We start from the raw sequence: 27,880 nt of genomic DNA on the forward strand, positions 1-27,880 counted from the left end.
CCCTTCTAAACCTCCTGCTCCTTACCTTAAATCTGTGCCCCCTTGTTATTGACACCTCCACTAAGGGAAAAAGTTTCTTCCTATCTAACCTATCAATGCCCCTCATAATTTTGTATACCTCAATCATGTCCTCCCTCAGCCTTCTCTGCTCTAAGGAAAACAACCCTAGCCTTTTCAGTCTCTCTCCATAGCTGAAATGCTCCAGCCCAGGCAGCATTCTGGTGAATCTCCTCTGCACCCTCTCCAGTGCAATCACATCCTTCCAATAGTGTGGTGACCAGAACTGTACACAGTATTCCAGCTGTGGCCTAACTAGCGTTTTATACAGCTCCATCATCCATCTTTGCTGCTGCCTTCAGTGATCTATGGATAAGTATGCCTCTGACCTTCTGTACTTCCTAGGTTCTTACCATCCATTGTATATTCCCTTGCCTTGTTAGTCCTCCCAAAATGCATCACTTCACACTTCTCAGGATTAAATTCCATTTGCCACTGCTCCGTCCATCTTACCAGCCCATCTATATCATCCTGTCTTCTAAGGCTTTCCTCCTCACTATTTACGACACCACCAATTTTCGTGTCATCTGCGAATTTACTGATCATACCGCCTATATTCACATCTAAATCACTAACGTACACTACAAACAGCAAGGGTCCCAGCACCGATCCCTGTGGTACACCACTGGTCATAGGCTTCCACTCGCAAAAGCAACCCTCGACCATCACCCTCTGCCTCCTGCCACGAAGACAATTTTGGATCCAATTGCCAAATTGCTCTGGATCTCATGGGCTCTTACCTTCTTAACCAATCTCCCATACTGGACCTTATCAAAAGCCTCACTGAAGTACATGTAGACTACATCAACTGCTTTACCCTCATCTACACATCTAGTCACCACCTCGAAAAATTCAATCAAGTTAGTTAGACACAATCTCCCCCTGATAAAGCCATGCTGACTATCCCTGATTAATCCCTGCCACTCCAAGAGGAGATTAATCCTGTCCCTCTGAATTTTTTCCAATAGTTTCCCAACCACTGATGTTAGACTCACCAGCCTATAATTACCTCGTTTATCCCTGCTACCCTTCTTGAATAATGGTACCACATTTGCTGTCCTCCAGTCCTCTGGTACCTCTCCTGTGGCCAGAGAGGATTTGAAAATTTGTGTCAGAACCCTTGCTATCTCCTTCCTTGCCTCACATAACAACCTGGGATACATCTCATCTGGGCCTGGGGATTTATCCACTTTTAAACCTGCTAAAACAGCTAATACTTCTTCCCTTTCAATGCTAATATGTTCAAGTATATCACAATCCCCCTCCTTGATCTCTACACCTACATCGTCCTTCTCCATAGTGAACACAGATGAAAAGTAAACATTTAAAACCTCGCCTATGTCCCCCGGCTCCACAACAGATTGCCCCTTTGGTCCCTAGTGGGCCCTACTCTTTTTGCTTTCCAACAGTTCAAACACTGTCTCTCCAGTTTAAAACTCTCAGTTCAACCTCTGCAACAGCCAGTTAGTCATGTGACTAACTGATCTGACCACATCTGTTTGTGGATTGAATTGGAGCAGGGAATAGTCTACAAGCATTGTCTGTTAATATGTAAATGTGTCTTTCCAGCCAGGGGCCTGGCAACCCCTTGTCACAGGCCTTTTCTTCTTCCCAGCAAAAATTTGAAATTTAATGTCCATGTGGCAAAATTAATATGTCTCATTCTTGGCAGGTGGGGGCCTGCATGACACTACAGATTTTAATTTTTTGTGGTGTTTTACTGATTACTATTGCTACAGATGCAGCTAACAGTCTGGCGAATCCTCCAATTATTCCTTTCATGGATTTCTACAACTCTACCTTGGACCATATTGACCTCCTGGAGGAGTATCATATCTGGCAGTGTTATGGAAATTCTCACAGGTAAGAAAGAAGGAAGGCAGATGCACAGTTTAACCCAGATGAAAGTAAACTTTGTCCAAAATATTTTTTTTTAAAACACAAGTCTGTAGTATACTTAGTCAAGATTTTCTGTGTTTTTGCATCCATGGTTCTCAAATCTTTTTGGTTGAAGGACCCCTTTTCAAATGAATTAGTATTCACAGACCCAAAATCTATATTATAATACTTTTTGATACTCATAATATGTAAGTCCTAATGTAAAGATTAATAATGCTTTTCAAAAAACAGGTGAGAGTAGCAATTTGAGAACTAATTCACTAATACTGATTGTGAGACAGAGCAGACAAACCATATAAAAATGATGTGCAACTCCACTAACATTCTATTGCATGCCAACTGAACTGCTTTTAATATAGTTAAATATTGCCTGTTAATGGCATACAACCCAATCAGTTCACAGATCAGATCTGGTACAAACAGCTATATCAGTACTAACAGCAGTCTCAACATATATAGATGTCCAACAGGTTCAAAGGAGGTTACCATTTTAATTTCTGAAAAAATAACATACCATAGACATACAAATTTCCTTCCCTTTAATTCTATTACAGAGTACTCACTTGAACATGATATTTTCAGGAATATTTTACAGATCTGCATAAACCCAGCCCAGTTTTTCAGTGTTATTTAATCATGCAAGGAATTTACATTATTGCAACATGTTGAAAGATGTAAGTAAGTCAAACTGACAGCTTTTCCACAATTACAAGAATCAAACTAAGAGATTCATATAAACAATAAATGCTGAAAAGACTCAGCAGGCCAGGCAGCATTATAATGGCATTGTATGAGTCCAAATTGAATGCACCCAAGCATTACAGCAGCAGCTGGCCTCCTACCTCCTCTCCCTGCTACCAAAAGTAAATGTGAGAATCACCGCTGAAAACCATGGCAGCCAACGCAGACATCACTGTGAATAAGGCTGAGTATTCGGGAGCTTGGGGAATGGACATCTTGTCAGATACTCATGCAGGACTAACACTAACTACCATTTATTTATACAAAAGCGAATGGCTTGCCTTTTTTTCTTTCACTTTTCCCCCCTTGTGTTTTTCTGTCTCCCACTACAGAGATTATTTTGTGAACCCTCTGGAAAATCTCTACGGACCCCTAGGGGTTTAGTGCTCCAGTTTGAGAACCACTTTCTATATCAACATATTTATAAGTTTAAAAAAATCTGTTAAGTTTGTTCAGTTTAATTTAGCAATTTTTAAATAAATAAGCCAAGAATAAAGTATCAGAAGGCGAAATAAGGCACAAATTACCTACATTATCTTCCCCCAAGTCTGTGGTTAATGTCTGAGGCACTGATTTTCTAGTAAATTTTCTCTTCAAGCTAAAATTGTTTCCAAGTTTAGTTAATTTACACTTTGGGAATTATACGAAAAAGTGTTGAATAGATGAAAAAAAAATTGTGATTTACATCTCAGATTTTCTAGAATAGTGGCTCCTGGTTATCTTTCTGGTTTTCTATGTTTAGCTGATTTGTGCTTTATGTATTCCAAAAGATATGCTATGAAAAGCATACATTTTGGAACATGCACAAGGGTTGAACTTCCATCAAAGCAGATGTGTCAGAGACGGAGAAACTGGGAGAATGGAATGGAGTCCTTACAGGAGGCAGGGTGTGAAGAAGTGTATCGAGGTAGCTGTGGGAGTCGGTGGGCTTATAATGAATATTCGTAGACAGCCTATCTCCAGAGATGGAGACAGAGAAGTCGAGGAAGGGAAGGGAAGTGTCAGAGATGGACCATGTAAAGGTGAGAGAAGGGTGGAAATTAGAAGCAAAGTTGATGAAGTTTTCCAGTTCCGGGCAGGAGCAGGGAACAGCACCGATATAGTCATCAATGTACCGGAAAAAAGAGTTGGGGGAAGGGGCCTGAGTAGGACTGGAACAAGGAATATTCAACATATCCCAGTACAAGACAGGCATAGCTAGGACGCATGTGGGTACCCATAGCAACATCTTTTACTTGAAGGAAGCGAGTGGAGTTGAAAGAGAAGTTGTTCAATGTGAGAACAAGTTCAGCCAGGTGGAGGAGGGTGGCGGTGGATGGGGACTGGTTGGGCCTCTGTTCAAGGAAGAAGCGGAGAGCCTTCAAACCATCCTGGTGGGGGGTGGAGGTGTAGAGAGATAGGACGTCCATAGTGAAGAGTTGGTGGTTAGGACCAGGAAACTGGAAATTGTCAAAATGACGTTGGGCGTTAGAAAAGTCACAGATGTAGGTGGGAAGAGACTGGACCAGGGGAGAAAAGATAGAGTCAAGATAGGAAGAAATAAATTCAGTGGGGTAGGAACAGGCTGAAACAATGGGTCTGCCGGGACAGTCCTGTTTGTGGATTTTAGGAAGGAGGCAGAAGCGGGCTGTCTGGGGTTGCTTCACTATGAGGTTGGAAGCTGTAGAGGGAAGATCTGCTGAGGAGATGAGATCAGTGACAATCCTGTGGACTGTCGGGTGATGTTCGGTGGTGGGATTCATGGTCATGAATTTCCATAACGGGTTCTTCTGGGGTAGGAATGATGTACAGCAAGAGGATCCAGAGTACTGCATTCCGCCATTCTCGGTTGTCGGCCTAGTTAATTATGCAGGCTATAATAAAAGCAAAATACTGCAGATACTGGAAATCTGAAACAAAAACATTAAAGTGCTGGAAATACTCAGCACGTCAGGCAGCATCTGTGGTGAGAGAAGCAGTTTTAGGTCTGTGACCTTCCATCAGAACTGGCCTAAGAACTAATTATGCAGGCTATCTCTTTAAGTTTGTACACAGAGATGGGATTAAGAGTTCTGCTGAAGCCATTTAAAGAGAAGCATTGCAGTCTATGATGGAGCACGGAGCAGGGATGTCTTTATTGGAATTCGCAGTGGTAAACGTCCTAGCCCTTTTTGGAATATATCTTATGAATGCTCGGATTGCTGCTATAAATGTCTTGGGTTTACATCTATGACAGGCTGGTGGATCACATTGAGAGGCAGGGCTTCATTAATCAAATTGCTGTCAAATGTCTACTACTCCCAGGTCACTGGACATACTGAGTAGTGGCGAGTGGCAGCATGGTCATGACTGGCTATCAGTCAAGGTGATGTCACATCCAGCCATCCAGCTCCTCCCACAGTAGATGTGCCAAAAAGCAACAGTAAGCCATTTCTCAGGACCCAGAGGGAGGTACAGGGCTTCTTTAATCTTGGGAAGATCCCATTAAGATCTAGCAGCCAATCATCGCACTTACTGTTCAAATTGGGTTGTTACTTAGAAGTTACAAGTCAAAATTGAAAAGGCCCTCAGACACTTCCACTCACTAGAGGGGAAGAACTGAGGCAAGAAACCCACAAAAATGACCTTCACCTAATACAAAGTAGGTAAATAAATTGGTGGCACTTTATTTGACCTTTTGCATGGAGTTCCAGATGATGCAGATGTGCCCAGACAGTAGTCAAGGTGATGCAGAGGACAATAATAGTAAATGGATGCAATCAGCCATCCAGGCACAAATTGGACCCAAAGATTTTGCCCATTTTAGGATGTGCTTTTTTTTCTCAAGTTTCAACTCAAACAGCATTTTGAACTCAAATTCTGCCATGAACTATGTAATGTAGTGCAATGGTGACTTCACCTTTAAGAAACCATACCTTTAAGAGATCAGGCCACTGAGGCAGCTGATGACATCATCAGATATATATAAGGAGACACCATTTTGTGAGGTAGACTCAACACATGGCTTTACAAAGAACATATGTACACTAGCAAAGAAAGACTTGTATCTGAAATTATGCAATGTAAATAAGTTGGACAATAAACCGTGTTTGTGTTGAATCTGAATATAAAGCCCGTGGTTGTTGTTTAAAGAAGACTACAAAGAACACAGCGCAACACTACAAACCAGCACAATCAGACAGGGTTTTAGGACGTTATTTTGTTTTAAATGTCACATTAAAAATATTCCTTGATATAAATTTCATATATATATGTGTGTAAGTGTAGTAACTTGGTGCAAATTGATTAATACAGCTGAAAATATGATGATCACAAAAAATAAGTATTTTTTAATCTTCGTGTCAATCATATAATCTGATTTTTAAATTATCGAAAATTACTTTTTAAAAACCAAACCATTTGATAATTATATTGTGCTACAGTACTAAATTTCTTAATAATTTTTTAAGTTACATTCAAGAGCTTTTGAATTGTGCATATTAGTGCCTCTGCACCCAAAAGAACCCGCTGAATCTGTAGAGCTTACATGAAGGCCTCCCAATGAACAGAATTAGTGGAAACTCCGAGTGGTGAGTAATTCATCCTGGGAGCATACCCAACGTTTAGCATGGTGTTTCTTAAAGGTTACAGAGGTAGTGAGGGGCGAGGCCAAAGCAGGATTTGAAAACAAGCCTAAGAATTTTTTAATTGAGGCGTAGTCCGACCGGGAGACAATGTAAGTCAGTGAGCACAGGAGTGATGGATAAACAAGACTAGTGTGAGTTGTAAAGTCTTAGAGCAGGATTTCCATTGCGGGGTTGGTACCCTGATGTCGCGTTCATTCCAGGTTCTGACCCCGCATCGCGTCGGTAACACATGCATGCCAATTTTAATTGGCAAAGCAGTTAATTGGTCTAGAGTCGTGTTCTCCACCCAATTAGCGGCAGCGTACGCAGGGAGGAGCGGGCCTAATTTAAAGGCCGAGCAATTGCCATTGCTGTGGTTGCCATGCACCTCACGAATGGAGGGGGAAGCTGAGCAGAGGGCAATGGATAGGGAGGGCCCCCCCCCCCCCACCCACCACCACCAGGAAGATCACCCCCCTCCCCCCCCCCCGTTTTTCGATTGCCTCACTTGAGGTGTTGCTGGAGGCGATGACAGCACAGAAAAGCATCCTGTTCCCTGCCAGTGGCAATAGAAAGCCTACAAAGCTGACCAAGAAGGCATGGCTGGAGGTGGCTCATGAAATCAGCAGAAGCGGAGTGGTGAGGAGGAACTGGGTCCAGTGCAGGAAATGTTTCAATGACCTGCTTAGATCTGGCAAGGTGAGTCCAAAGATAGACCCAGATGGAATGCCTCCTACTCAACAGTCACCAAAATGCAAAAGAGAGGGGCATCCTAAGGGCACATCCTGACCATAGGATAGATGTGTGCTCAGCAGCATTGATGACCAGTTCATTATCTGAGCACTATTGGATAGTGGGTTACAGGGAAGTCTGCAACATCCTATGTGAATGAAATGCTGCAATTGGTGAGAGAGAGAGGCATTGTCCTAACAACATCTTTTTTCACCTCGCAGGCCAAACAGGAAAACAATGCCAGGGAGAATGAGTGGGCACATTTAGACAGTGGGATCCCCCAGCGTCACCGATGCATTTTGAACAGCTGGCCCTTGATCTGGCCAGAGTGGCAAGTCATGGGCACGTTGGAGACAGAGAAACGGGAGTTCAGCATAGACAGGGTGAAAAGATCTCAAGAGTCCCAGGTTCAGGGGATGCATGGCAATCCTCCCCCTGCAATGAGCTGTCAGTGCATAAGCTATCATGTCATTATTTCATGCAGCTGAAGCATCTGTTGATTGTGCCAATTTCTCATAACCACCTTGTGTTATGTCTTACACAGGGCCAGCTGCAGAGGGGAGACGTCAAGACACCACCAACCTGCTCTGGAAGAGTTAGGAGGAAGACACCTTGGATCTTGCACCATCACATCTTCCTTGCAAACCCTCCACCAGCACAGATACTAGCACTTCAGTGGGTCCTCGCCTGTTATTAAAGGCAATGGCACAGGGTAAAGAGCACATCACTTCAGAGCAGGAGAATACAGGGGAGGCAGAGTCAGCTGCGGCCAGTCTCCCTCGGAGGATGGAGGACAGATGCAGCCCTGCTCAGCAGGGCAGAGATGCAGAACCTAGGGAGTCACAAAACAGGTGTCTCTACCTGGAGAACCAGCATGAGATGTGTGTCCACATGTCAGAGTTACCTGAGGCACTGAGGAGTCCATTCATCTCATGTTCCTCAATATCTCAATGCTTTGAGCACATGAGCTCCTCCATTGAGAGAGTAGCCAACCTCATGAAGAGCCATCTGCAGCATCACTCAGAGTGGATGCAGGAATAGCACACTAACATGCAGAGAATGCCATAGTCTGTAGCAATGACCCAGTGGTGCACATGGTGCAACAAAGCATGGAGTGGATGCCAGTTGCACCCCAGCTGGTGTTTCCCTCTAGCAATCGTCTGTCTTGAAAGGGCTGAGGTGGCAACAGATAGTGATGAGGGGGCCACTCCTGAAGTGGCTCCATCATCATCATCCACTATCATGGCCCTTCCAATGCACGGTGCATTTGTCGAGTTATGTCCTGTAACAGAGACTACCCCTGCAGTGATGCCAGTGCAGCAGTCTTTGGAGGTGCCCCCCCACCCTGGCACCTCCACCACGAAGCTGACCACCAATGGCATCTCAGTCCCAGATAGGGACCAGTGAGCAGCCTGCCTCCACCTCATCTGCTGCCACAGGGGAAGCAATTCGTAGGAGGGCCTGTGAGCACAGGCCATCGCATCGGTAATGTCACTTTGTGGGTCACTTTGGTGTTTCTGTTGTAAATGATATCAAACTGTAAGTCAATAAAGCACAGGGCATGTTGTTACACTAAGACAGACTTGTGTGTCTTCTCGTCATGGCAAAAAGCTGGGGAAGGGAAAATAAGTGTTGGTAAAGCAAATAGTGTGTCAGGGAAGACTGTGTCAGGTGGAGACTCGAGAGCCTTGCTGTGTTTGTGCCATTAGATGGTTGCTGACTTTTGCTCTTAATGGACGCTTGCTGTCACTCAGTTGAAGAAGAATCTCTCTCCAAATGTCCTGCAGACTGAGTGTCGCTCAGGTGAATTGTGTCTGGATCAGAGTGGCCCTAGTGTCCCTGCCATCCTGTAAAGCCCTCTGCCTCCTTTGCCTACCACAGTGACATCCTTGCAAAGCGCAGTGACCGTTCTCCATTCTCTAGTTCTCCTTCAGCCTCTTCCACATCTACAGTTTCCTCCTTCTCTTCCTAATCCTCCTCCTCTCCAGTTCTCCCTCAGCCTTTTACTTGTCCACAGCTTCCTCCTTCTCCTCTTCCTCATCCTCTTCCTCCTCCAACAAGCTGTGCCATTCCAGCACTTCTCCCTCTTCAAGGTCCATACCTCTCTGGAGGGCCATGTTATGAAGTGCACAACAGACCACCTTGATGGAGTGTACTGGAGGGTGCAATCCGACCGATCAAGGCACCTGAACCACATCTTCAGGAGGCCATTGGCCTACTTAATGATGACCCTTGTGCTCAGGTGGCATCGGTTGTATTGCCTCTCAGTCTGTGCGGCAGGGTTACACACTGGAGTCATCAGCCATCTCCTCATGGGATAAGCCTTATCCACTAACAGCCATCCATGGATCCATGAAGAGCTGCATCGCCTGTGATTGCCGGAGGATGATGATGTTACGACAGATTCCAGGATAGTGTGCACACACCTGCATGAAGCTCATGCTGTGGTCACATACCAGCTGAACGTTTAGGGAGTGGAATCCTTCCTGTTGAAGAATCTCCCCGGCTGGTCAGTCAGTACCTTGATGGCCACCTGGGTGTAATCGATGATCCCCTGCACCTGAGGGAATCCGGCGACGGAGGCAAATCCCACTGTCCTTTGAGCTTGAGTGCCGCTATCCGTCTGGAATTTGATGTCATCCCCTGCGCTCTCGAACACAACATCCGTTATCTCCTTGCTGCAATGATGTGCTGCTGCCTGTGAGATGCCACCTATGTCTGCTGCCACTGCTTGGAAGGACCTGGTTGCAAAAGGGTGCAAAGCCACTGTGACTTTTACAGCCACAGGAAGGCCATGGCAACAATTCTTGCAAACCCTCAGATGATCCTTAATGAGGGCATGAATGTCAAAAACCATCTGCCTGCTCATCACTAGTCAATCCTATCTTAAAGTAGCTTAATCCCATTTCCTGTTATGTCCTTCCTTTCTTTCTATTGGAATGCGCTGTCTTCCTGAACCCACTTCTCATGAACCCATGAGGCCCAAAAGCTTACCCACCCATCCCCAAATCTGTCCCCCCCGCACCCCCCCCACAAAATGCCCTTGTCAAGTGTGAAGAGATATGACAGACAATTCTCCTGACTCTGTAGAAACGACTGCCTATGAATGAGGGCCTTTTCTGAGCCTTCCCTCTTTAATGGAGCTTCTTGCTGCTGTACTGCTGTTCTGAGTGGCTCCTCACTTTGTTTGTGCCTCCTCCTCCCTGTCATGGTTGAGACTCTGTGTGGACCTCCTGCCTTAGAAAGAAAATTCAAAACTGGCTGCTAACGAACCGGCAACAAGCTCATTAAGAGGCTTAACTGGCCATTTTGTGAGCTCGGGCGGGTTGCCTCCTCCACCTCTCGGCGGAGCATTTTAAACTTTGAGCATGTCAGTTTCGTATTGGGAAACCGGCACATTGACATGAGGGGTGGGTTGAAGTAACTGCCTGCCCCTGTTGCTGCCCTCACATTGAAATAAAATTGCCACCGATACAGTTATTACAGCATAGGAGGAGGCTATTCGGCCCATCGAGTCCATGCCAGCTCTCTGTAGAGCAATCCAATCAGTCCCATTCCCCTGCTCTATCCCCTAGCCCTGCAAGTATACCTCCCATCCAATATCCTTTTGAAATCATTGTCTCCGCTTCCGCCACCCTCGTAGGCAGTGAGTTCCAGGTCATTGCCACTTGCTGCGTACAAATGTTCTTCCTCACATCTGCCCTGCATCTCTTGCCCAAAACCTTAAATCTGTATCCCCTAGTCCTTAAACCATCAGTTAATGGAAACAGTTTTTCTTTGTCTACCTTATCTAAAGCTGTCATAATCTTGTACATCTCTATCAAATCTCCTCTTAATCTCCTCAGCTTCTCCAACCTAACTTTATAACTAAAATCCTCCATTCCTGGAACCATTCTGGTAAATCTCTCCACTTTCTCCAGGACCCTCACATCCTTCCTGAAATGTGATGACCAGAACTGGATGCAATACTCCAGTTGTGGCCTAATCAGAGCTTTATAAAGGTTCAGCATAACTTCCCTGCTTTTGTGCTCAATACCTCTATTCATGAAACCCAAGATCCCATTTGCTTTGCTAACCACTCTCTCAATATGTCCTGCCACTTTCAAAGATCTATGCACACCAACCCCCCAGGTCTCTCTGGCTCTGTACACTCTTTAGAACTGTGCCATTTCGTCTATATTGACTCTCCCTATCCCTTCTGCCAAAACGCATCACTTCGCACATCTCCGTATTAAATTCCATCTGCCATTTGTCTGTGCATTCCGCTACCTTGTCTTTACCCTGTCGCAGTCGATTGGTATCATCCTCACTGTCTGCCATTCCTCCAAGTTCGGTATCACAGCAAATTTTGAAATTTTACTCTGTATTTCAATATCCAAGTCATTTACATATATCAGAAAAAGCAGTGGTCCTAGTACTGACCCTTGGGGAACACTGCTGTCTATCAATCTCCAGTCTGAAAAACAACCATTTACCACAACTCTCTTTTCTGTCCTTAAACCAATTCTTTATCCAAGCTGACACTTACCCTCCTATTCCCTGAGCCTCAATTTTCTTAACCAGTCTTTTATGTGGTGCTTTGTCAAGCACTTTCCTAAAATCCATTTAGCAACATCCATTGCTTTCCCTTCATCAACCTTCTCTGTTGCTTCATCAAAAAATCAATTAGATTAGTCAAGCACAATCTGCCTTTTACAAATCCATGCCAGCTCTCCTTAATTAACTCAAATCTCTCCAATGCCTGTTGATTTTTTTTCCCCCTGATTATTGTTTCTAAAATCTTACCTACCACTGATGTTAAACTGACTGGCCTGTAGCTACTAGGAATGTCCTAACACCCTTTCTTGAGTAAGGGTATTTCATTTGCCAGTCTCCAATCCTTTGGCACCTCCCCCATATCTAGGAAAAATTGGCAGATTATGGCAAACTCTTCTGATATCTCCACCCCCACTTCCTTTAGCGACTTGGGATGCAAGCCATCCAGACCAGTTAGGAAACAGGCAGCGGAATTTTTGATGACCTCAAGTTTACAGAGGGTAAAATGTGGGAGGCCAGCCAGGGGTTTGTTGGAATAGTCACGTTAGAAGAAACAAAGGGTTTCAGCAGCAGGTGAGCTGAGACAGGACAGAGTTGAGCGATGTTACAGAGCTGGAAATAGGCAACCTTGGTGATGTCATGATTATGTGGTCAGAAGCTCATGCTCATCTTAGGGTCAAATATCACACCAAGGTTGTGTAAAATACAGAAAAGTTATAATTTTGAAAGCCTGTGAATAATATATCGTTTGTCTATTTATCCTGGCATTTCATGATCAACATTTCGGTCTTCACCAGAACCATGCTGGGACAAGTGTTCTGGCGAGTCATATAACTAGGGCGGTAGAGAGGGCTTCAAACGAAATAGTGAGGGTGAGGGATTAAGTGAGAGAAGATAGCATAAATTAAAGAGAGAGAACAAGACAAGAGAGCAAGGTAGCAATAAGGGAAATAATAATCAGAGAATGGCAGGAAGGGACAGAATGTACAAAATTAAGAGTGTGCAAGCAGCTTAGGCTAGAGATTGCGTAAATAGTAAAAAGACAGAACTAAAGGCTCTATTTGAATGCGTGTAGCATTCATAACAAAACAAATGAATTGATAGCTCAAATAGAAATAAATATGTATGATCTGATGGCTGCAAGATGACAAAGACTGGGACCTGAATATTCAAGGGTACATGACATTTCGGAAGGACAGGAAACGACGAAAAGGTGAAGGGGTAGCTCTGTTAATTAAGGATGATATTAGTACAATAGAGAGAGATGGGCTTAGTTCTAAACATTAAGATGTAGAATCAGTTTGGATAGAGTTAAGAAATGGTAGGAAGTCACTTGTGGGAGTAGTTTGTAGGTCCCCTAACAGTGACCATACTGTAGGACGGGGAATACAGAAAGAAATAATGGGGCTTGTGAGAAAGGTACGGTGATAATCATGGGTGATTTTAATCCAGAGATAGATTGGAAGAATCAGATTGGCAAAGGTAGTCTGGAAGATGAGTTCGTGGAGTGTTTTTGGGACAGTTTCTTAGAGCAGCACATTTTAAAACCAACCAGAGAGCAGGTTACTCTAAATCTGGTGATGTGCAACGAGACAGGATTAATTAATGGCCTCAATGTAAAAGTGCCGCTAGGTAGCAGTGATCACAACATGATTGAATTTCGCATTCAGTTTGAGGGTGAGAAGAGCAGATCTTGGACTAGTGTTTTAAATTTAAATAAGGGTAATTATGAGGGTTTGAGGACAGAGCTGGCTAAAGTAAACCGGGAAATTAGCTTAAGGGATAGGTCATTAGAGATGCAGTGGTAAACATTTAAGAAGATATGTCATAGCACTCAACAAAGATACATTCCAGTGAGAAAGCAAGACTCTAGGGGAAGGATGCACCATCCATTGGCTAACTCAGGAAGTTAAAGATAGTATCAAATTGAAAGAAAAAGCGTACAAATCAACAAAGAGTAGTGGCAGGTCAGGAGATTGGTTAGAAGGTAAAAAACAGCAAAGAATGATTAAAAGAATAATGAGAGAGAAATTAAAGTATGAGAGAAAGCTAGCTAGAAATATAAAAACAGGATAGTAAGAGTTTCTACAGGAACTTAAGAAGGAATAGAGTAAGTAAAATGAGTCCTCTAGAGAGAGAGTCTCGGGAGTTAATAATGGAAAATAAGGAAATGACGGAGGAATTGAACTGATTTTTTGCATCTGCCTTCACTGTAGAGGACACAAATAACATCCCGGAAATAATTGTGAATCAAGAGTTAAAAGGGAGGGAGGAACTTAAAACAATTACCATCACCAGGGAGAGGGTACTGAGAAAATTATTGGAACTAAAAGCTGACAAGTCCCCAGATCCTGATGGACTTCATCCAAGGGTCTTAAAAGAAGTGGCTGCTGAGATAGTGGATGCAGTGGTTTTAATTTTCCAAAGTTCCCTAGATTCTGGAAAGGTCCCATCAGATTGGAAAATAACGAATGTAACTCCACAGGAAACAGGAAACTTGTCCACTTTGGCCGGAAAAATAGGAAAGAAACATATTATTTAAATGGAGAGAGATTGCAGAACCCCGAGATGCAGAGGGATCTGGGTGTCCTAGTACACGAAACACAAAAAGTTAGTATGCAGGTACAGCAGGTGATTAAGAAGGCAAATGCAATGTTGTTGTTTATTGCAAGGGGAATGGAATATAAAAGTAGAGATGTTTTGCTACAGTTGTACAGGGAATTGGTGAGACCACATCTAGAGTATTGTGTACAGTTTTGGCCTCCTTACTTAAGAAAGGATACAATTGCATTGGAAGCAGTTCAGAGAAGGTTCAGTTGACTGATCCCAGTTGACTGGGATGAGAGAGTTATCTTATGAGGAAAGGTTGAATCTATAGTCATTGGAGTTTAGAAGGATGAGAGGTGAGCTTATTGAAGCATATAAGATCCTGAGGGGACTTGACAGGGTGGATGTTGAATTTCCCCTTGTGGGAGAGACTAAAATAGGGGACACAGTTTAAAAATAAGGGCTCTCCCATTTAAGACAGAGATGAAGAAAATTTTTTTCTGAGGGTGGTGAGTCTGTGGAACTCTCTTCCCCGGAGGCAGGATCATTGAATGTTTTTAAGGCGGAGGTGGACAGATTCTTGATTAACAAGGGAGTCAAAGGGTAATGCGTGTAGGCGGTAAAGTGGAGTGGTGTCCACAAACAGATCAGCCATGATCTTATAGAATGGTGGAGCAGGCTCAAGGGGCCAAATAGCCTACTCCTGCTCCAAGTTTGTATGTTCGTATGCATGTACTTGCTTGAAATTCTGACTTTTGGAAAGTGGAAATTTCTCTCTTTTCCCCATGTTTTTCTAATTTAATCCAGAGTTGAAAAATTATGTTCATTTAATTGTTTTTTAAACATGGTACAAGAGTGCCCCCATGAGCACATTCGATATATTACAAGTGTTTTTGCAGTATTGTTACATTTATGGAAATTTTTGTCATCATATTTTCACATGTATCATACTAAACATAACCTTCAAGCACAGATGGGTCATGGTCGGCTTCACAATCACATTGCACCTTCTGAAACATCCAGTTATCAACAATTGTGATATCTGTATTTAAACAAAACATTTTTATGGTTTTCAAATTGGGAGATTTTAGGTTATATCAATGCTTCATTGTGCTGTAAGTGTTGGAAGCATAAGATTTAATGCTGTTAACATATTTATATTCAGAATAAATGTGTTTAGATGTACAGACAAGCTGATTTACTGAAATTGAACATGTACTACAGTTGAAAGTGATCGATATCTATATCAATGTCTTGCATCTATTCTGCATCCATCATGTCACACCTCCAAGTGTCTTGCCCACTCTGTGCAGAGTATGCAACCCAAGTATTTCTTCACCCATGGTCCTTCCATTAGCTGTGATCTTAATTATTAGTTACAGTAAGAGCTAAATTTCTCAACAATTGATAAGAAAATTATGGATGAAGAAAACTTCAGATGGAAATGACTCATAAGCTGGAGAGTGGGGAATAATGCTAAGAGATTGAGTGGACTGACTCTACAGGCTGTTCAAGTCTCCTACCTTCCCATCCAACTGCTACTCAGCATATCATTGCACCCAACTAATCAGCTCAAGTGGGTTGCTGCTTGCCCTCTACCTGTCCTGCCTACATTTTGGCCCTGCTAGTGGTTCATCTGGCCTGAGTGCTTGCACACCACCTGCTCCTTCATCCTGTACAAATGTTTTCTGGCTCATCAACCATGACTGTCTCCCACCTTGTCCCGGCTGCCATCAAGCCTGCCTGCTCCATCTGCTTCTCACCTACTTGAATGGTTCTTGGTCCACCTATGTGACTGTCTCTTGACCCAGATAGTTACCAAAATACCTGCCCATGCATCCAAAGCTGTGGCACTCTCGCCTCTGAGTCAAATGGTTCTGGGTTCAAGTCCCACTACAGAGACTTGAACATAAAAATCTAGGCTGACACTCCAGTCTATTACTGAGAGAGTGCTGCACTGTTGGAGGTACCATCTTTTAGATGAGGCATTAAACCAAGGCCCCAAGTGCTCTCTCTGGTGGACGTAAAAGATCCCATAACACTATTTTGAAGGCAAGCAGGGGAGTTATTCCTAGTGTCCTGGCCAATATTTAGGCCTCAATCAACATCATGAAAACAGATTATCTGGTCATTATCATATTGTTGTTTGCGGGAGCTTGCTGTGCACAATTTAGCTGCTGCATTACAACAGTGACTACATTTCAAAAGTACTTCATTAGCTATAATGTGCTTTGGGACATCCTGAGGTCAGGGAAGGCTTTCTTTCCTTCCGCTGAGTGTTCTGTGGCGTCCCTTTGTACTCTGCTACATGTTGAAGTGCTTCACAGCTGGACATGCGTTGCATTGCGGCATAAAACTTTCAGCTGTAATGCCTTTGAAAGGTCTGACATAATATACAGTGGCACAGTGGCTAGCACCGCAGCTTCACAGCTCCAGCGACCCGGGTTCAATTCTGGGTACTGCCTGTGCGGAGTTTGCAAGTTCTCCCTGTGACCGCATGGGTTTTCGCGGGGTGCTCCGGTTTCCTCCCAAAGCCAAAGACTTGCAGGTGATAGGTAAATTGGCCATTGTAAATTGCCCCTAGTGTAGGTAGGTGATAGGGAATATGGGATTACTGTAGGGTTAGTATAAATGGGTGGTTGTTGCTCGGCACAGACTCGGTGGGCTGAAGGGCCTGTTTCAGTGCTGTATCTCTAAATAATAAAATAAATAAAAAATACATACTGATGCAGGACTTGTAATTATAAAGATAGGTTGCAACAGTATTGTGTTACTAATTCAGATGCCTAAATACTCTGAGGACTATTTTTTGTTTCTGCTTTCTTTCAATTGAATTATAGGTTTTCCTTCTGCCAGTTTCCTTTTATTCTGTCCTTAGCAGCTAAGAAAGTTATTATCCAGAGGGACTCTGAACAGCAGATGATCACAGTAGCTAGGGTAAGTGAATATTAGGCAACTTCTTTGGAAGCAAACTTCAGTGAATGCTTGTTATTAGATCATCTAAATGGGTAGGCACAACATTTTTTACCAATGCATTATTATCCCTTTTATTTCTTTTCCTATCTTATCCTCTTAGCAAGATGTTTGTTAGCAGGATATTCCCAGACTCCCACATTAGGAGCTAATGTTCAAATTCCAGTCTCAACTGCCATTTGAACTTGGCATCCTTACTGGGTAAGCTTTTAATCAGTCCCTCGCAGGACTTGCTCGATGAGTATTCCATGTAATTATTATAGCTCTCATACAATGAGTTTGGGATTGGGGACTCTCAACCTACTTTTTAGTGGGTACGAGTTCAAGGTGTAATAGATACAAACATGCAATCTCAATAGACAGCTATTGGTAAAAACGAAACCATCTGTGGTGCAGGAAGTTAGAAACTATTTTTTTAAAAAATCCATATGATATTGGAGTGCTTGAGGCAAATAATAAATGTAAAATGGGAAAAGTTCCATTTCCTAGCATTGTTCTCTCCCACTTGATATAAAAAAACAACATAAGATGTGTCTTATTGTATTTATTATGCATTCGCAAATGTTTAAAACTCAGCACTCCACAGTCAGAATTCCCGCCTTTTCTTTCTGTACAGCAAAGTTTGGTTGATAAAGTGTCTCGCAGACAGAGGCCAGACATGAACATGCTTTTTCTAAATATTAAAGTGAGGCGGTTGCATTTGGTTCACGATTCGCTGGATGAGGTAATGTGAATTCTTGAATCGTTTTTTAAGTTGAATTTACCATGATTATTTAAATAAATGAATCATTTCCTCTTTATCAGGACTGTAATAAACCAATTATGAATAGCTAAATATTGCTGATATGATCAGGTGAGAAAGGTGTCTAAGGGTCCCTCTCAGCCTTCAACTGGTCTTACTGTAACAGTGTTTCATTTTAAACACACTGTGCTTTTAGCTCCCCCTTGATGAATCCTTGTTCACCGCTTTCCAATTATAAGGCAAAGAAATCAGCACAAACAGGCTTTCTTAGGTTTAAAGAAAAAAAGTTGAAATTTATTAAACTCAAACTTAAACTCTAATTCGGTTAACACCTATGGATACACGACGCACCCATGCTAACATGCATATGCGATACACACTTGCAGTTTAGTCATGTGACTAGCTGGTTTGACCATGTCCATTTGTGTATTTGGCCATCTTAGCAGTCAACCTGGAATGCAAGCTCCCCCACCTTCAAAGTCTTGTGATCAAAAGTCCATTGTGGGTTGAATGCGTCAGGAAGTGGCTGCTTTGTCCTTCCAAACACTGTGTGTCAATATGCAAATATCTTTTCCAGCCCCGGCTGATCTATTTAATAAGTCCTTTCTTCACTCCAGTAACAGTTTAAAATCAATATTCAGGGCAAAATTAATGTCCCTCATTCTTGGCAGGTGGGGACCTAGCATGACACCTCCATACCCAGCAGAATGAAATGCTATTTGAGAACAGCACATTTCATTAAAAGGGTCGAGAGAAAAATGTAAGATACAGAAAAATCCATGCTAAAACTTATTACAGCCTGTCTTCTCTTGGTGCCTGTGCTGGCTGCTTTAATTGCCTCCTTTTTGGCATCCCAATAAACATGTGGTTCTTTTTTTTGGGAAGTTTCTCTTCTGTTTGCACATTTCATTGGCTGTCCTGGGTCTTTGATCCTGCTGAGATAATTTTTTTAAAAAAGAGTCAGTAGTGGGCGGGTCTATCCTGAACTCTCTTTCTGTGCTTTGCTCAGTCATGCAAAGACTTTTGACTTAAGTGATGGGTGGTTCACTATTTTTCTGACTGTGGGGAGGATTCTTTGCTAATCTCCCCTTTGTCCCAGAGGACACTCCTGCCTGCAGGCATTTGTGCAGACTCTACTGCACTCCTGCACTCCCCTGTGGCACTTCGACTAGATCAGACATCACCCTCACGGTTTCTCTACCCCCTAGAGGTCTTTCTTTGTCTCTGCAGGTTCCTGTAAATGCTGTTAGGAACTCTGGTGGGGTGCTTCTAGTGTCTGCATTTACTTATGAGGATGTGGGGATCTAACTTTTCACATTTTTCAGGGTTGGCTGACCGTACAGTAGGGGTTTTCATCCGGGATTCCTCCCGGACTTCCTTTAACCTGCCCTTTTGGTCACTTATTCCCCTTCTCTGTCTAACCTTTTTTCAGCCTTGTGACTGCTTGTCCCTTTTTGTTCTTGGCGGGGTCCCTTACAGTTCACCAGTCCTCTGCTGGAGGGTCCTCCTAGCACCGGTACAGGACTTAGGGGTGCAGGTTTCACTGTAGGTTGGTGTTTCCCTTCAACCCGACACATGTGGCAACTCCTGCAGTACTCCACCACATCTTTGTAGAATTTTGGCCAGTCAAACTGCTGTCTTATATGGGCTTTGGTCTTTCATATACCAGCATGTACAGCCACTGTAGTCTTGTGGACCGTTCTTAATATTTCTCTCTGGTACCTCTGCAGCACCACTAACTGGTGAATTACTGTCCATTCCTTGCTCTCAGATCTGTGAGGAAAACTCAATTTCCTCAACAGTACCTCATTCTTTAAATGGTAGCAATCAGGGACTCCCTCTGCTTTACTTTCAGACTGGGCAGCCTGTGCTAACTCTCCCAATACTGGGTCGGCTCACTAAGCCCCAGCTAGGGAAAATCCATTTAATTCATTCCCTGGGTCTCCTGACTTTCCAAAGGAAGTCTTTGACAGGCAGACCTCATGGTCATCTACCTGTAGTGCCAATGCAGTCTCCTCTGGGGGAGCTGGTTTGATCATGCCCTGACCCATTACACATTCAGGAAAACTGCAGGGGTCCGTCTCCCGCCACTGCCCTGTCTCTCTGACCTCCTGCAGTCTTTCTTTCACTACTGGGGGGCTACCACCTTCACCCCCACCAGATCATTACCTAGGAGCAGCTTAACCCCGTCCACAGTCACCGAACCCAAAACTAGGTTGCACTCCAGGTGCACCCAATGTACAGGTACAGGCATATACTGCTCTCCAATACCATTCACCACCATTTGGTGTTCACTGCACTCTCTGGGGGAAAGGTCAGGCCTTTTCCCAGTAAAAGGGATCTAGTGGCCCCTGTGTCCCTGAGAAACTCTATGGGCTTGCTTGTCCCACTCGATGGGTATCGGGTTACTCTCCCTTCAGACACAAAACCCTGATAACCCTCAGGAACCCCATTAAATTTTCCTGCACTTGCAGTGGTAGACTTCCTGGGTCTCACTCTTACTGCAGTTAAAGCCACAGCTTGTTGTGCTTTCCATCAGGTTCACTTCGTCACTGATCGGGTGTGCCCTGATTAACCCTACAGGTTTTCCCTTTAGTTTCCAGCAGTCAGCTCTTAATTGCCCTGCTTTATTACAATGGAAACAGGCAGGTCTCTGGGTCTCACTCTTTCTCACAGCACCTTCCTTTTTGGCTAGAGGAGGGCCCCCTGTGTCTCTTGCTTTCCTTTCTCTCCCAGGACTGCTTGGGCTCCTGTCACCTTCCCACCCTTTGTCCCTTTCAGATTTGTGGAGGCGAGTAGGAAAGTTTCTCCCCTGGGAAACCGACTTATAAATTGAAGCAAACTCATCGGCCAGAATGGCCGCTTGCCGAGCTCTCTGGACCTGCTGCTCCTCTACATTGGTCTTTATGGAGAGTGGGAGAGAGTGTTTAAATTTCTCTAACCGAATTACTTCTCTGAAATTCTCATATCTCAGCTGTACTTTAAGAGTTTCAGTTAAAAGCCAGCTGCTTACTTCTTTCAAACTCCAGATAAGTTTGATTAGCTTGCTTCTTGAGGATTCTAAACTTTAGGCGATAGATTTCGGGTACTAATTCATATGCCCCGAAGATAGCATTTTTGGTCTATTCATAATTTGATGAATTCTCATCTGGCAACAGGTAATAAACCTCATGGGCTTTTCCAGTTAGCTTGCTTTGTAGTAAAAGAGGCCAGATCTCAGCTGACCATTTTAGCTGCCTTGCCAGTTTCTCAAAGGACACAGAAAATTCTTCTACATCCTCATCATTGAATTTTGAAATTAGTTGAGCTAGTTTTAACAATTTTGTACCCAGCCCTGAATTATGCTGCTCCATATTGGCCAGGCTTTCACTAGGATTACTCTGTCACCCCTAGTTAACTGAAGCTGCTTCAACTCTCTCTCTTTGCATCCCTTCCAGAATATTCTTTCTCTCTCCCTCTCCTCAAATTCAAGTTTCCTCTGTTCCAATTGTATCTTTGCTAACATGTTAGAGTCTGCTTCTAACCCTGTTGCTACATGTTCAGATTCAAGGGAAAAATGGTTGGCCACTAGCCTTAGGAGTTTAGACTTCATAGCCTTGCCACGTACAGTGATCCCACACTGCTCAGCCATTTTCCTCAACTCCTCCATAGACAGTGCTTTTAACTTATCCCAAGGTACTTCACCCTGGCTTGGAGAGCTACTAGCTTCAGTTGCAGACATGTTAGTATGCAAGTACATGCAACCACAAGAAAACCTGTGTTGAAATCTTGCTCTTTTTTGATTGGGAATAATTTGGCTTCCGACTTCTAATGTCTCTCGTTTGTGGGTAAAATCCTGGACGAGCCCCCAAATTTCTGTTATGACCTAGTGAGAAAGGTGTCTAGGGGTCCCTCTCAGCCCTCACCTGGTCTTACCATAACAGGGTTTAATTTTAAACACACAGTGTTTTTAGCTCCCCCTTGATGAATCCTTGTTCACCACTTTCCAATTACAAGGCAAAGAAACCAGCACAAACAAGCTTTCTTAGGTTTAACGAAAAAAAAGTTGAAATTTATTAAACTCAAACTTAAACTCTAATTTGGTTAACACCTACGGATACATGACGTGCCCATGCTAGCATGCATACGCGATACACACTTGCAAATAGAGACAGAAAAGAGCAGAAGAAAAATAAAGTGGAAAATTTTGGGACACTATCTGAAGAGTTTTTGTTAGGGTTCTTCGAGCTCGCTGTAGAGTCCTTGATTGTAGGTAGATCTTGCTTTTTGTTGGGGCCCAGTATTCTTCTTAAAGCTTGTTCACTGTAGGAGACTTTTCTCTCTTGGGGTTCATGTGTCTTCAGTGGATTTAGAGGCTTGTGAGAAAGAGATGGGAGCAGACAGGAGAGAGATCTTCTCAGTCCAGGAGCAAACAGACTTTCTGCCCAAACTGTTTGTACAAATTCAAAAAACTCAGGTTGCCCAGCAGGTTAGTCATGTGACCAGCTGGTTTGACCATGTCCGTTTCTGTATTCGGCCATCTTAGCAGTCAACCTGGAATGTGAGCTCCCCCACCTTCAACGTCTTGTGATCAAAAGTCCATTGTGGGTTGAATGTCAGGGAATGGCTGCTTTGTCCTTCCAAACACTGTCTGTTAATATGCAAATGTATTTTCCAGCCCCGGCTGATCTGTTTAACAAGTTCTTTGTTCACTCCAGTAACAGTTTAAAATCAATGTTCATGGCAAAATCAATGTCCCTCATTATTGACAGGTAGGGACCTGGCATGACAATTGCTAACTGGTATATGTTTCTGAAAGTGTCTTATGAACTATGAAATAATAATGTTTGCATTTATATGAAGTGCTGCACGTGGTGAATTACTTTTGCAGAGGAGAAACAGCTTTTATATCCATAGATGCAGCAGCAATAATGTGCTAGCAGCCTCTCACAAACAATGGTGAGATGAATGGCTAATTTATTAGTTATTATGTCAGTATATGCTGAGGGAGCAATATTGGTCAGGAACCCAGGAGAATTTAATGCCCCTCTTCAAGTAGGACCATGGACCTTCCTCACCCATCTGATTGGAAAATCCATTAAAATACATTTCCAAAGTTGTCATACATAATTATATTTGAAAGTTTTTTGAAAACTAAAACTTGCTTGTGGCAAAGGAATTATTAGATACTACAAACTCTACAACCTATTGCATGTTTAAACAATACAGAATAACAGTTTACTGCTCTTCTGGGTGTTTAATATGGGATGTGGATAATTCACAGGATCCATTCACATGGAATGTAAAAGCCTGAGATGGTCTTCAAAGCCCTGCCAATGGGATGTGATTTCAGTTCTTTTCAGTCCAAAAGCGCTGTTAATTCATCAGAACTATTTATTTGGGTCGAAGTTTTCTTGACCTGGTGCTGCTGGCTTTGAGTTTATTTCTTTCAGTACCTTCTCAAGTAAGAGGCAGAATTATATTAGGGTAGGAAAGGTGAGGGCCACAATATCATATGCCGATATCCTCAGTGAAGGAAGTGTCTATTCCGTTTTTTTGCCTTTTGAACATCCCAAAGGACAAACTCTGGGTAATGACAAATACTTCCATGGAAAAATAAAGTAAAAGGAGTCAGTCACCTGGTAAAATATCCTCCTTTTGGCCTGGTTTCAGCATTAAGCATGTTATAGATGGGAGGATTTTCTTTTCAGAAGTCTAAACATATTCTTTGAATGACCATATATGATTTCCTTGGTTATAGACTCAGCAACCTACTCCTATTTCCTGTGGGAGGTAACCAAAGGTAAACTTTCAAAAAAGCAATATTTGACAGTATGTCTCCCGTTTGCCAATGAAAACCAAAACAAAATTTCCAGGATATCCATTCAACCTCACTATCCATGGTACTTAACTCTGAACAGTTGCAATTCCACAGATGTCGTGTCCATAATCCCAGTAGCACAACAACGATTAGATAGTGTATAATATCCTTAAACCTTTCATCATATTTTTAGAAACTTATGCTTTTCAAATATGTTGATTGTTGTCAAGATATCTGCGTTTGGTGAATAATTTATAACTATATACCCATTACTCCGCAAAGACATTTTATTCTTTCAGCTTTATGATAAGTCTAAGTAAGATAACCCGCATTACCCACAGAACTCTACATTTTAAGTTTTAGATTGTGTCCAATTGAATCTTTTCTCCAATTAAAACAGGTTGGCTGCAAAATGGGGCTCCATAGTGGCAGCAGTTTTAGTGCTGTGGGTGTTGTTTTGGTACGCAAATGGAACACACACTTCCAGCCTGACTTGTGCCTGATGCCTTCTTGGTGAGGACCTTAGTGTAGACATTAGGAGTGTGCGTTGAAAGTATGCAGAGTAGGCAGATCGTGATGTCAGTCAGTGTGTAATGCTGATTTGACGCCAGTGCTGTCAGTTTCGACCTCAACTCTCCAGCTAACACCCTCTCTTAAACATGCAAGACTGCTTATGCGTTCCGCAGCAGGAAGGACTCCCCACCAGAGCTATTTAAAGGGGTCATCAACTGCTTTCAGGTTAGTTGCTGATTGATTTCTAGCGGCTCTGTTTGAGTTTGTAGAAGTGCTGTGAGTTTTCTCGTGTAGTTTAAAGTTGGTGAAGTCAAGTTGGTGCTCCACATGGTGAAGGTCTTGCTTCTCACTTCAAGGGTTCTACTCAGACCACTTGCTCCCAGTCATGAGTGTGTAGTTATCATCCACCTTGGCCTACAGTGTGACAGGGAGATTGAGCAAAGGCAGCACAGAAGAGGACATGCTGCTCAAAGAGGGGAAGAAGGGCTCTCAGCAGGAGGTCTTATCCACCCTAGTTCTTCAAGAGCATTTTTCTTACCTTAACCTAAAGCAGGAACAGTGTGCACATCGTCTGTTTTACGAAAGAGGAGCCCATGGAAATCTGCCACCTCTTGCAGGCAGACCTGCAGCCTCAGAGCAGGGAATGGATGGTGCTGCCAGCGGCTGTAAAGGTGACCATGGCCTTGAATTTCTTTGCATTGGGATTCTTCCAAGCTGGAGCATGTGTTATCTCTAATATCTCCTAGTTTGCTGTCCACTGCTGCCTAAGGGAGGTGACTAACGCTCTTTATGGCAGGAGATGGGAGTGTTTGGGCTCCATCTGATCAGAGAGAAGTAGTGACGCAAGCTCATGGCTTTACCAGGATAGCGGCTTCCAAATGGTGCAGGGGGCCATCGACTGCACAAACATGGCTTTCCGGGCACCACATCTAAATGCGGAGATGTACCACAACCGCAAAGGTTCCACTCCCTGAATGTGCAGTTGATGTGTGACCGTACTCAGCACATCATGCTGGTGAATGCTCGCTATCCTAGCAGCAGTCATAATGCCTTTACGCTGTGCCAGTCCACTGTACCATCAGCATTTGAGCCACCAAGTCAAACCAGAGGGTGGGTGCTTGGTGACAAAAGCTGTTTGCTGACCACCTGACACATGATTTCGGTGCACAACCCAATCACACATGGCGAGCTTGCATATAATAAAGAGCCATGCTGCCACTCGCAATACCATAGAGCAGATCATTGGGGTGCGCAAGCAACGGTTCTACTGCTTGGACCTCTCTGGAGGAGACCTGTAGTAGTCACTGCAGGGAGTGTCACAATTTGTTGTGGTCTACTGTATCCTGCACAACCTTGCCATCATGAGGGCACAGCCCTTAGCACCAGGGATATGGTGAGCAGCTGAGAAGGAGGTGGAGAAGCGGAGGAAGTGAGGAGGCAATCTCCCTTTGCTCAATCTCCCTGTCACGCTGCAGGCCAAGGGGTATGGTAACTACAGCACCCATGACCGGGAGCACGTGTTCTGGCCAGAACCCTTGAAGTCAGAACCAAGGCCTTCACCATGTGCATCACCACTCCCTGTCATCTTCACCAACTTTAAACAGCACTAGAAGACTCACAGCACTTCTACAAACACATCCCCCATCCAGCCTGGCTGTCCATTGAACTGTGGTACCCGTGAACACAATCCCAACTCTCCATTCACCGTCACACACCTTACCATCCCTCTCTTATGGACCATCACAAATCCTCTTAGCCACAGTGCTGAAGTAAAAGCCACAACAAAACCAACATTCCAAACTAACTTGATCATACAAACCATCCAGTATTCCATACAAAAGTCAACTAATGAGCCTTGTGCATTTCCTTAGTGTCTGTCTTCCATGTGCCTTTCCCTGACCTAGCGCTCCTATGCAGTGCTAAGCCAGTGACTGCAGCGTGGCTTTCAGTAGGAGATATTGCACATGGTCTTGAAGGATGCTTTCGAGCAGCTCTGGCCCTAGAGGGCCTAGTTTCGGTCTGTACCGCTTCGGCATAGGCAGCAGCAGTCTGAGCCAGCTGACTCTGTGATTCTGATTCTGTGACTGACAGGCAACAGCAATGGCACTGGTGGAGTAGCAGTGGTGGGAGGACAAATGTTGTCATCCTGAGAAAGGATAGCAGGTTTGTGCTTCATGTAGCCACTACCAATCCTCCAGGGCAGAACCTCAGCATTCCTAGTAATCTGTTGGAAGATAGATTGCTGGACTGCCGTGAGACCCTGCAAGCCCCTTCGAGCCATGATGGCAGAAGTTTCAGCCTGCTTGGCAACATGCTGCCACTGCAGCACTCACATGTTGGGTGGTTTCTACATGTGCTGCAATGGAAACCATCAGCCCCTGCATCATAGTTGGAACTGCAAGTGTTCTTGTTGGGTTGGCCACCATTTCCATATTGGAAAGGATGGGCTCCAAGCTCTGCACAAAGCCCTGTGCCAAGTTGGTGCCGGACTCCTCCATGCTTCTTGATAGTGAAAGCAGACTTTCCGGCAAGCCTGCCAATGTACCAACCATTTCAGTGTGCATACCCATCAGCCTTTTTCCATACACCGCCCCATCAAAGTCCTCATCTGGGACGTCTGCAGTGGAACTCATGTGCAACCTCACCCACCAGGGAGCTGACACCAGCGCTACCCTTTATCCCCTGTCGTGGCTTCAGGTCACTCATGCCCAGTAACTCACCATGTGCAGATCCCCCCTCTATGCTACCCTCTAAAGAACGTGCAGTGGCAACATCTGAGCTGGAGGCTGAAAATATCAGATTGAGTGATGGTGTTCTATCATCAGTGTTCTACTCTTCTTCGACTTCACACTTCTGCACCACTGCCTGGCCAGGTGGCAGTTTATGGTTATCTGAAAGAGGAAAACCACAAGGGTAGGGCTGCGCTGAGGAAAGGGGGAAAAAGCAAGAGGTGCATGCTTACACCATCTGCAGCTTATAAATCAGAGAGATTGTGTGATGAGAGGGAAGTAAGAAGTGAGAAGACGAATTAGGTAGAAATATACCGTCATCTTGTACGGTTTCAGCCCCGCTGTTGTCGATGACCTTAGTTGTGGCTCTTCCAATGATGATGACCACTGTTTCCTCCATTGAGGTAAGGACATGCAGCTGCACCTCCACACTACCACCGCCTCCCCCCCACCCCCCCCCCCCCCCCCACCCCCGCACCCACTCACACTGGTTAGATATAGCTCCCTCCGGTTATACACCACCTGGTCCTGCAAGAGCGAGGGAAGTGAGTCAGTGAGTGTGGCGCAATGTGTTTTGGTAGTGTGTGCAATCTGAGAGATGTGGGTGTGAGACTTGCAGCAGTTGTGTGATGGGAGACTCAATGTTAGGTATAGTCGTACATGATGAAGATTGTGATGTGAATGGAGCAGTATGTGAGTTTAGTGGTTCATTGTAAGGATATGGCATTTGAAGATACATTCGCTGCCCTAGACCACTCATGTGAGGTCATTAAACTTCATCCTGTACAAAAAATAGATCCTCGGGGCTACAGAGCTTACATTGACAGTAATGGCTATCTGCTTCTACTCCCTTCTTAGTGTCTGTCTGGAGGGCCTCCTGGCCCCTCTGGACAGGGGATGTCTCTCCTCCTTTGGGAGGAATGAGAAGAAAATTGGTGAGAGTAAAAGAGCACCACAAAATAAATGCTACATTTCTTTGAATGGAATTGTCGTTTTGGGCTGCCAGTGCTCGTTCAGCACTTATGAG

At 44.0% G+C, this 27,880-nt stretch overlaps 1 protein-coding gene across 10 annotated transcripts in view; it reads left to right on the top strand.

The window, feature by feature from the left end:
• Positions 1 to 27,880, top strand: part of hectd2 (HECT domain containing 2) — a 227,820-nt gene that overhangs the window by 94,534 nt on the left and 105,406 nt on the right. For 9 of the 10 annotated variants that reach the window (XR_010977048.1, XR_010977047.1, XR_010977046.1 and 6 more), the window contains 3 exons: positions 1,797 to 1,920; positions 16,937 to 17,033; positions 17,686 to 17,793. Coding sequence is in view for 7 of the 10 variants with exons in the window: in XM_068052587.1 (XP_067908688.1) it covers positions 1,797 to 1,920; positions 16,937 to 17,033; positions 17,686 to 17,793 (329 nt within the window). In the remaining 3 variants the exon portion in view is untranslated. The remainder of the gene's footprint in view (positions 1 to 1,796; positions 1,921 to 16,936; positions 17,034 to 17,685; positions 17,794 to 27,880) is intronic. The other variant, XM_068052589.1, reaches the window with a different exon arrangement.

This window comes from Heterodontus francisci, chromosome 20, assembly GCF_036365525.1.
Source record: "Heterodontus francisci isolate sHetFra1 chromosome 20, sHetFra1.hap1, whole genome shotgun sequence".
NCBI classification, from domain to species: Eukaryota; Metazoa; Chordata; class Chondrichthyes; order Heterodontiformes; family Heterodontidae; genus Heterodontus; species Heterodontus francisci.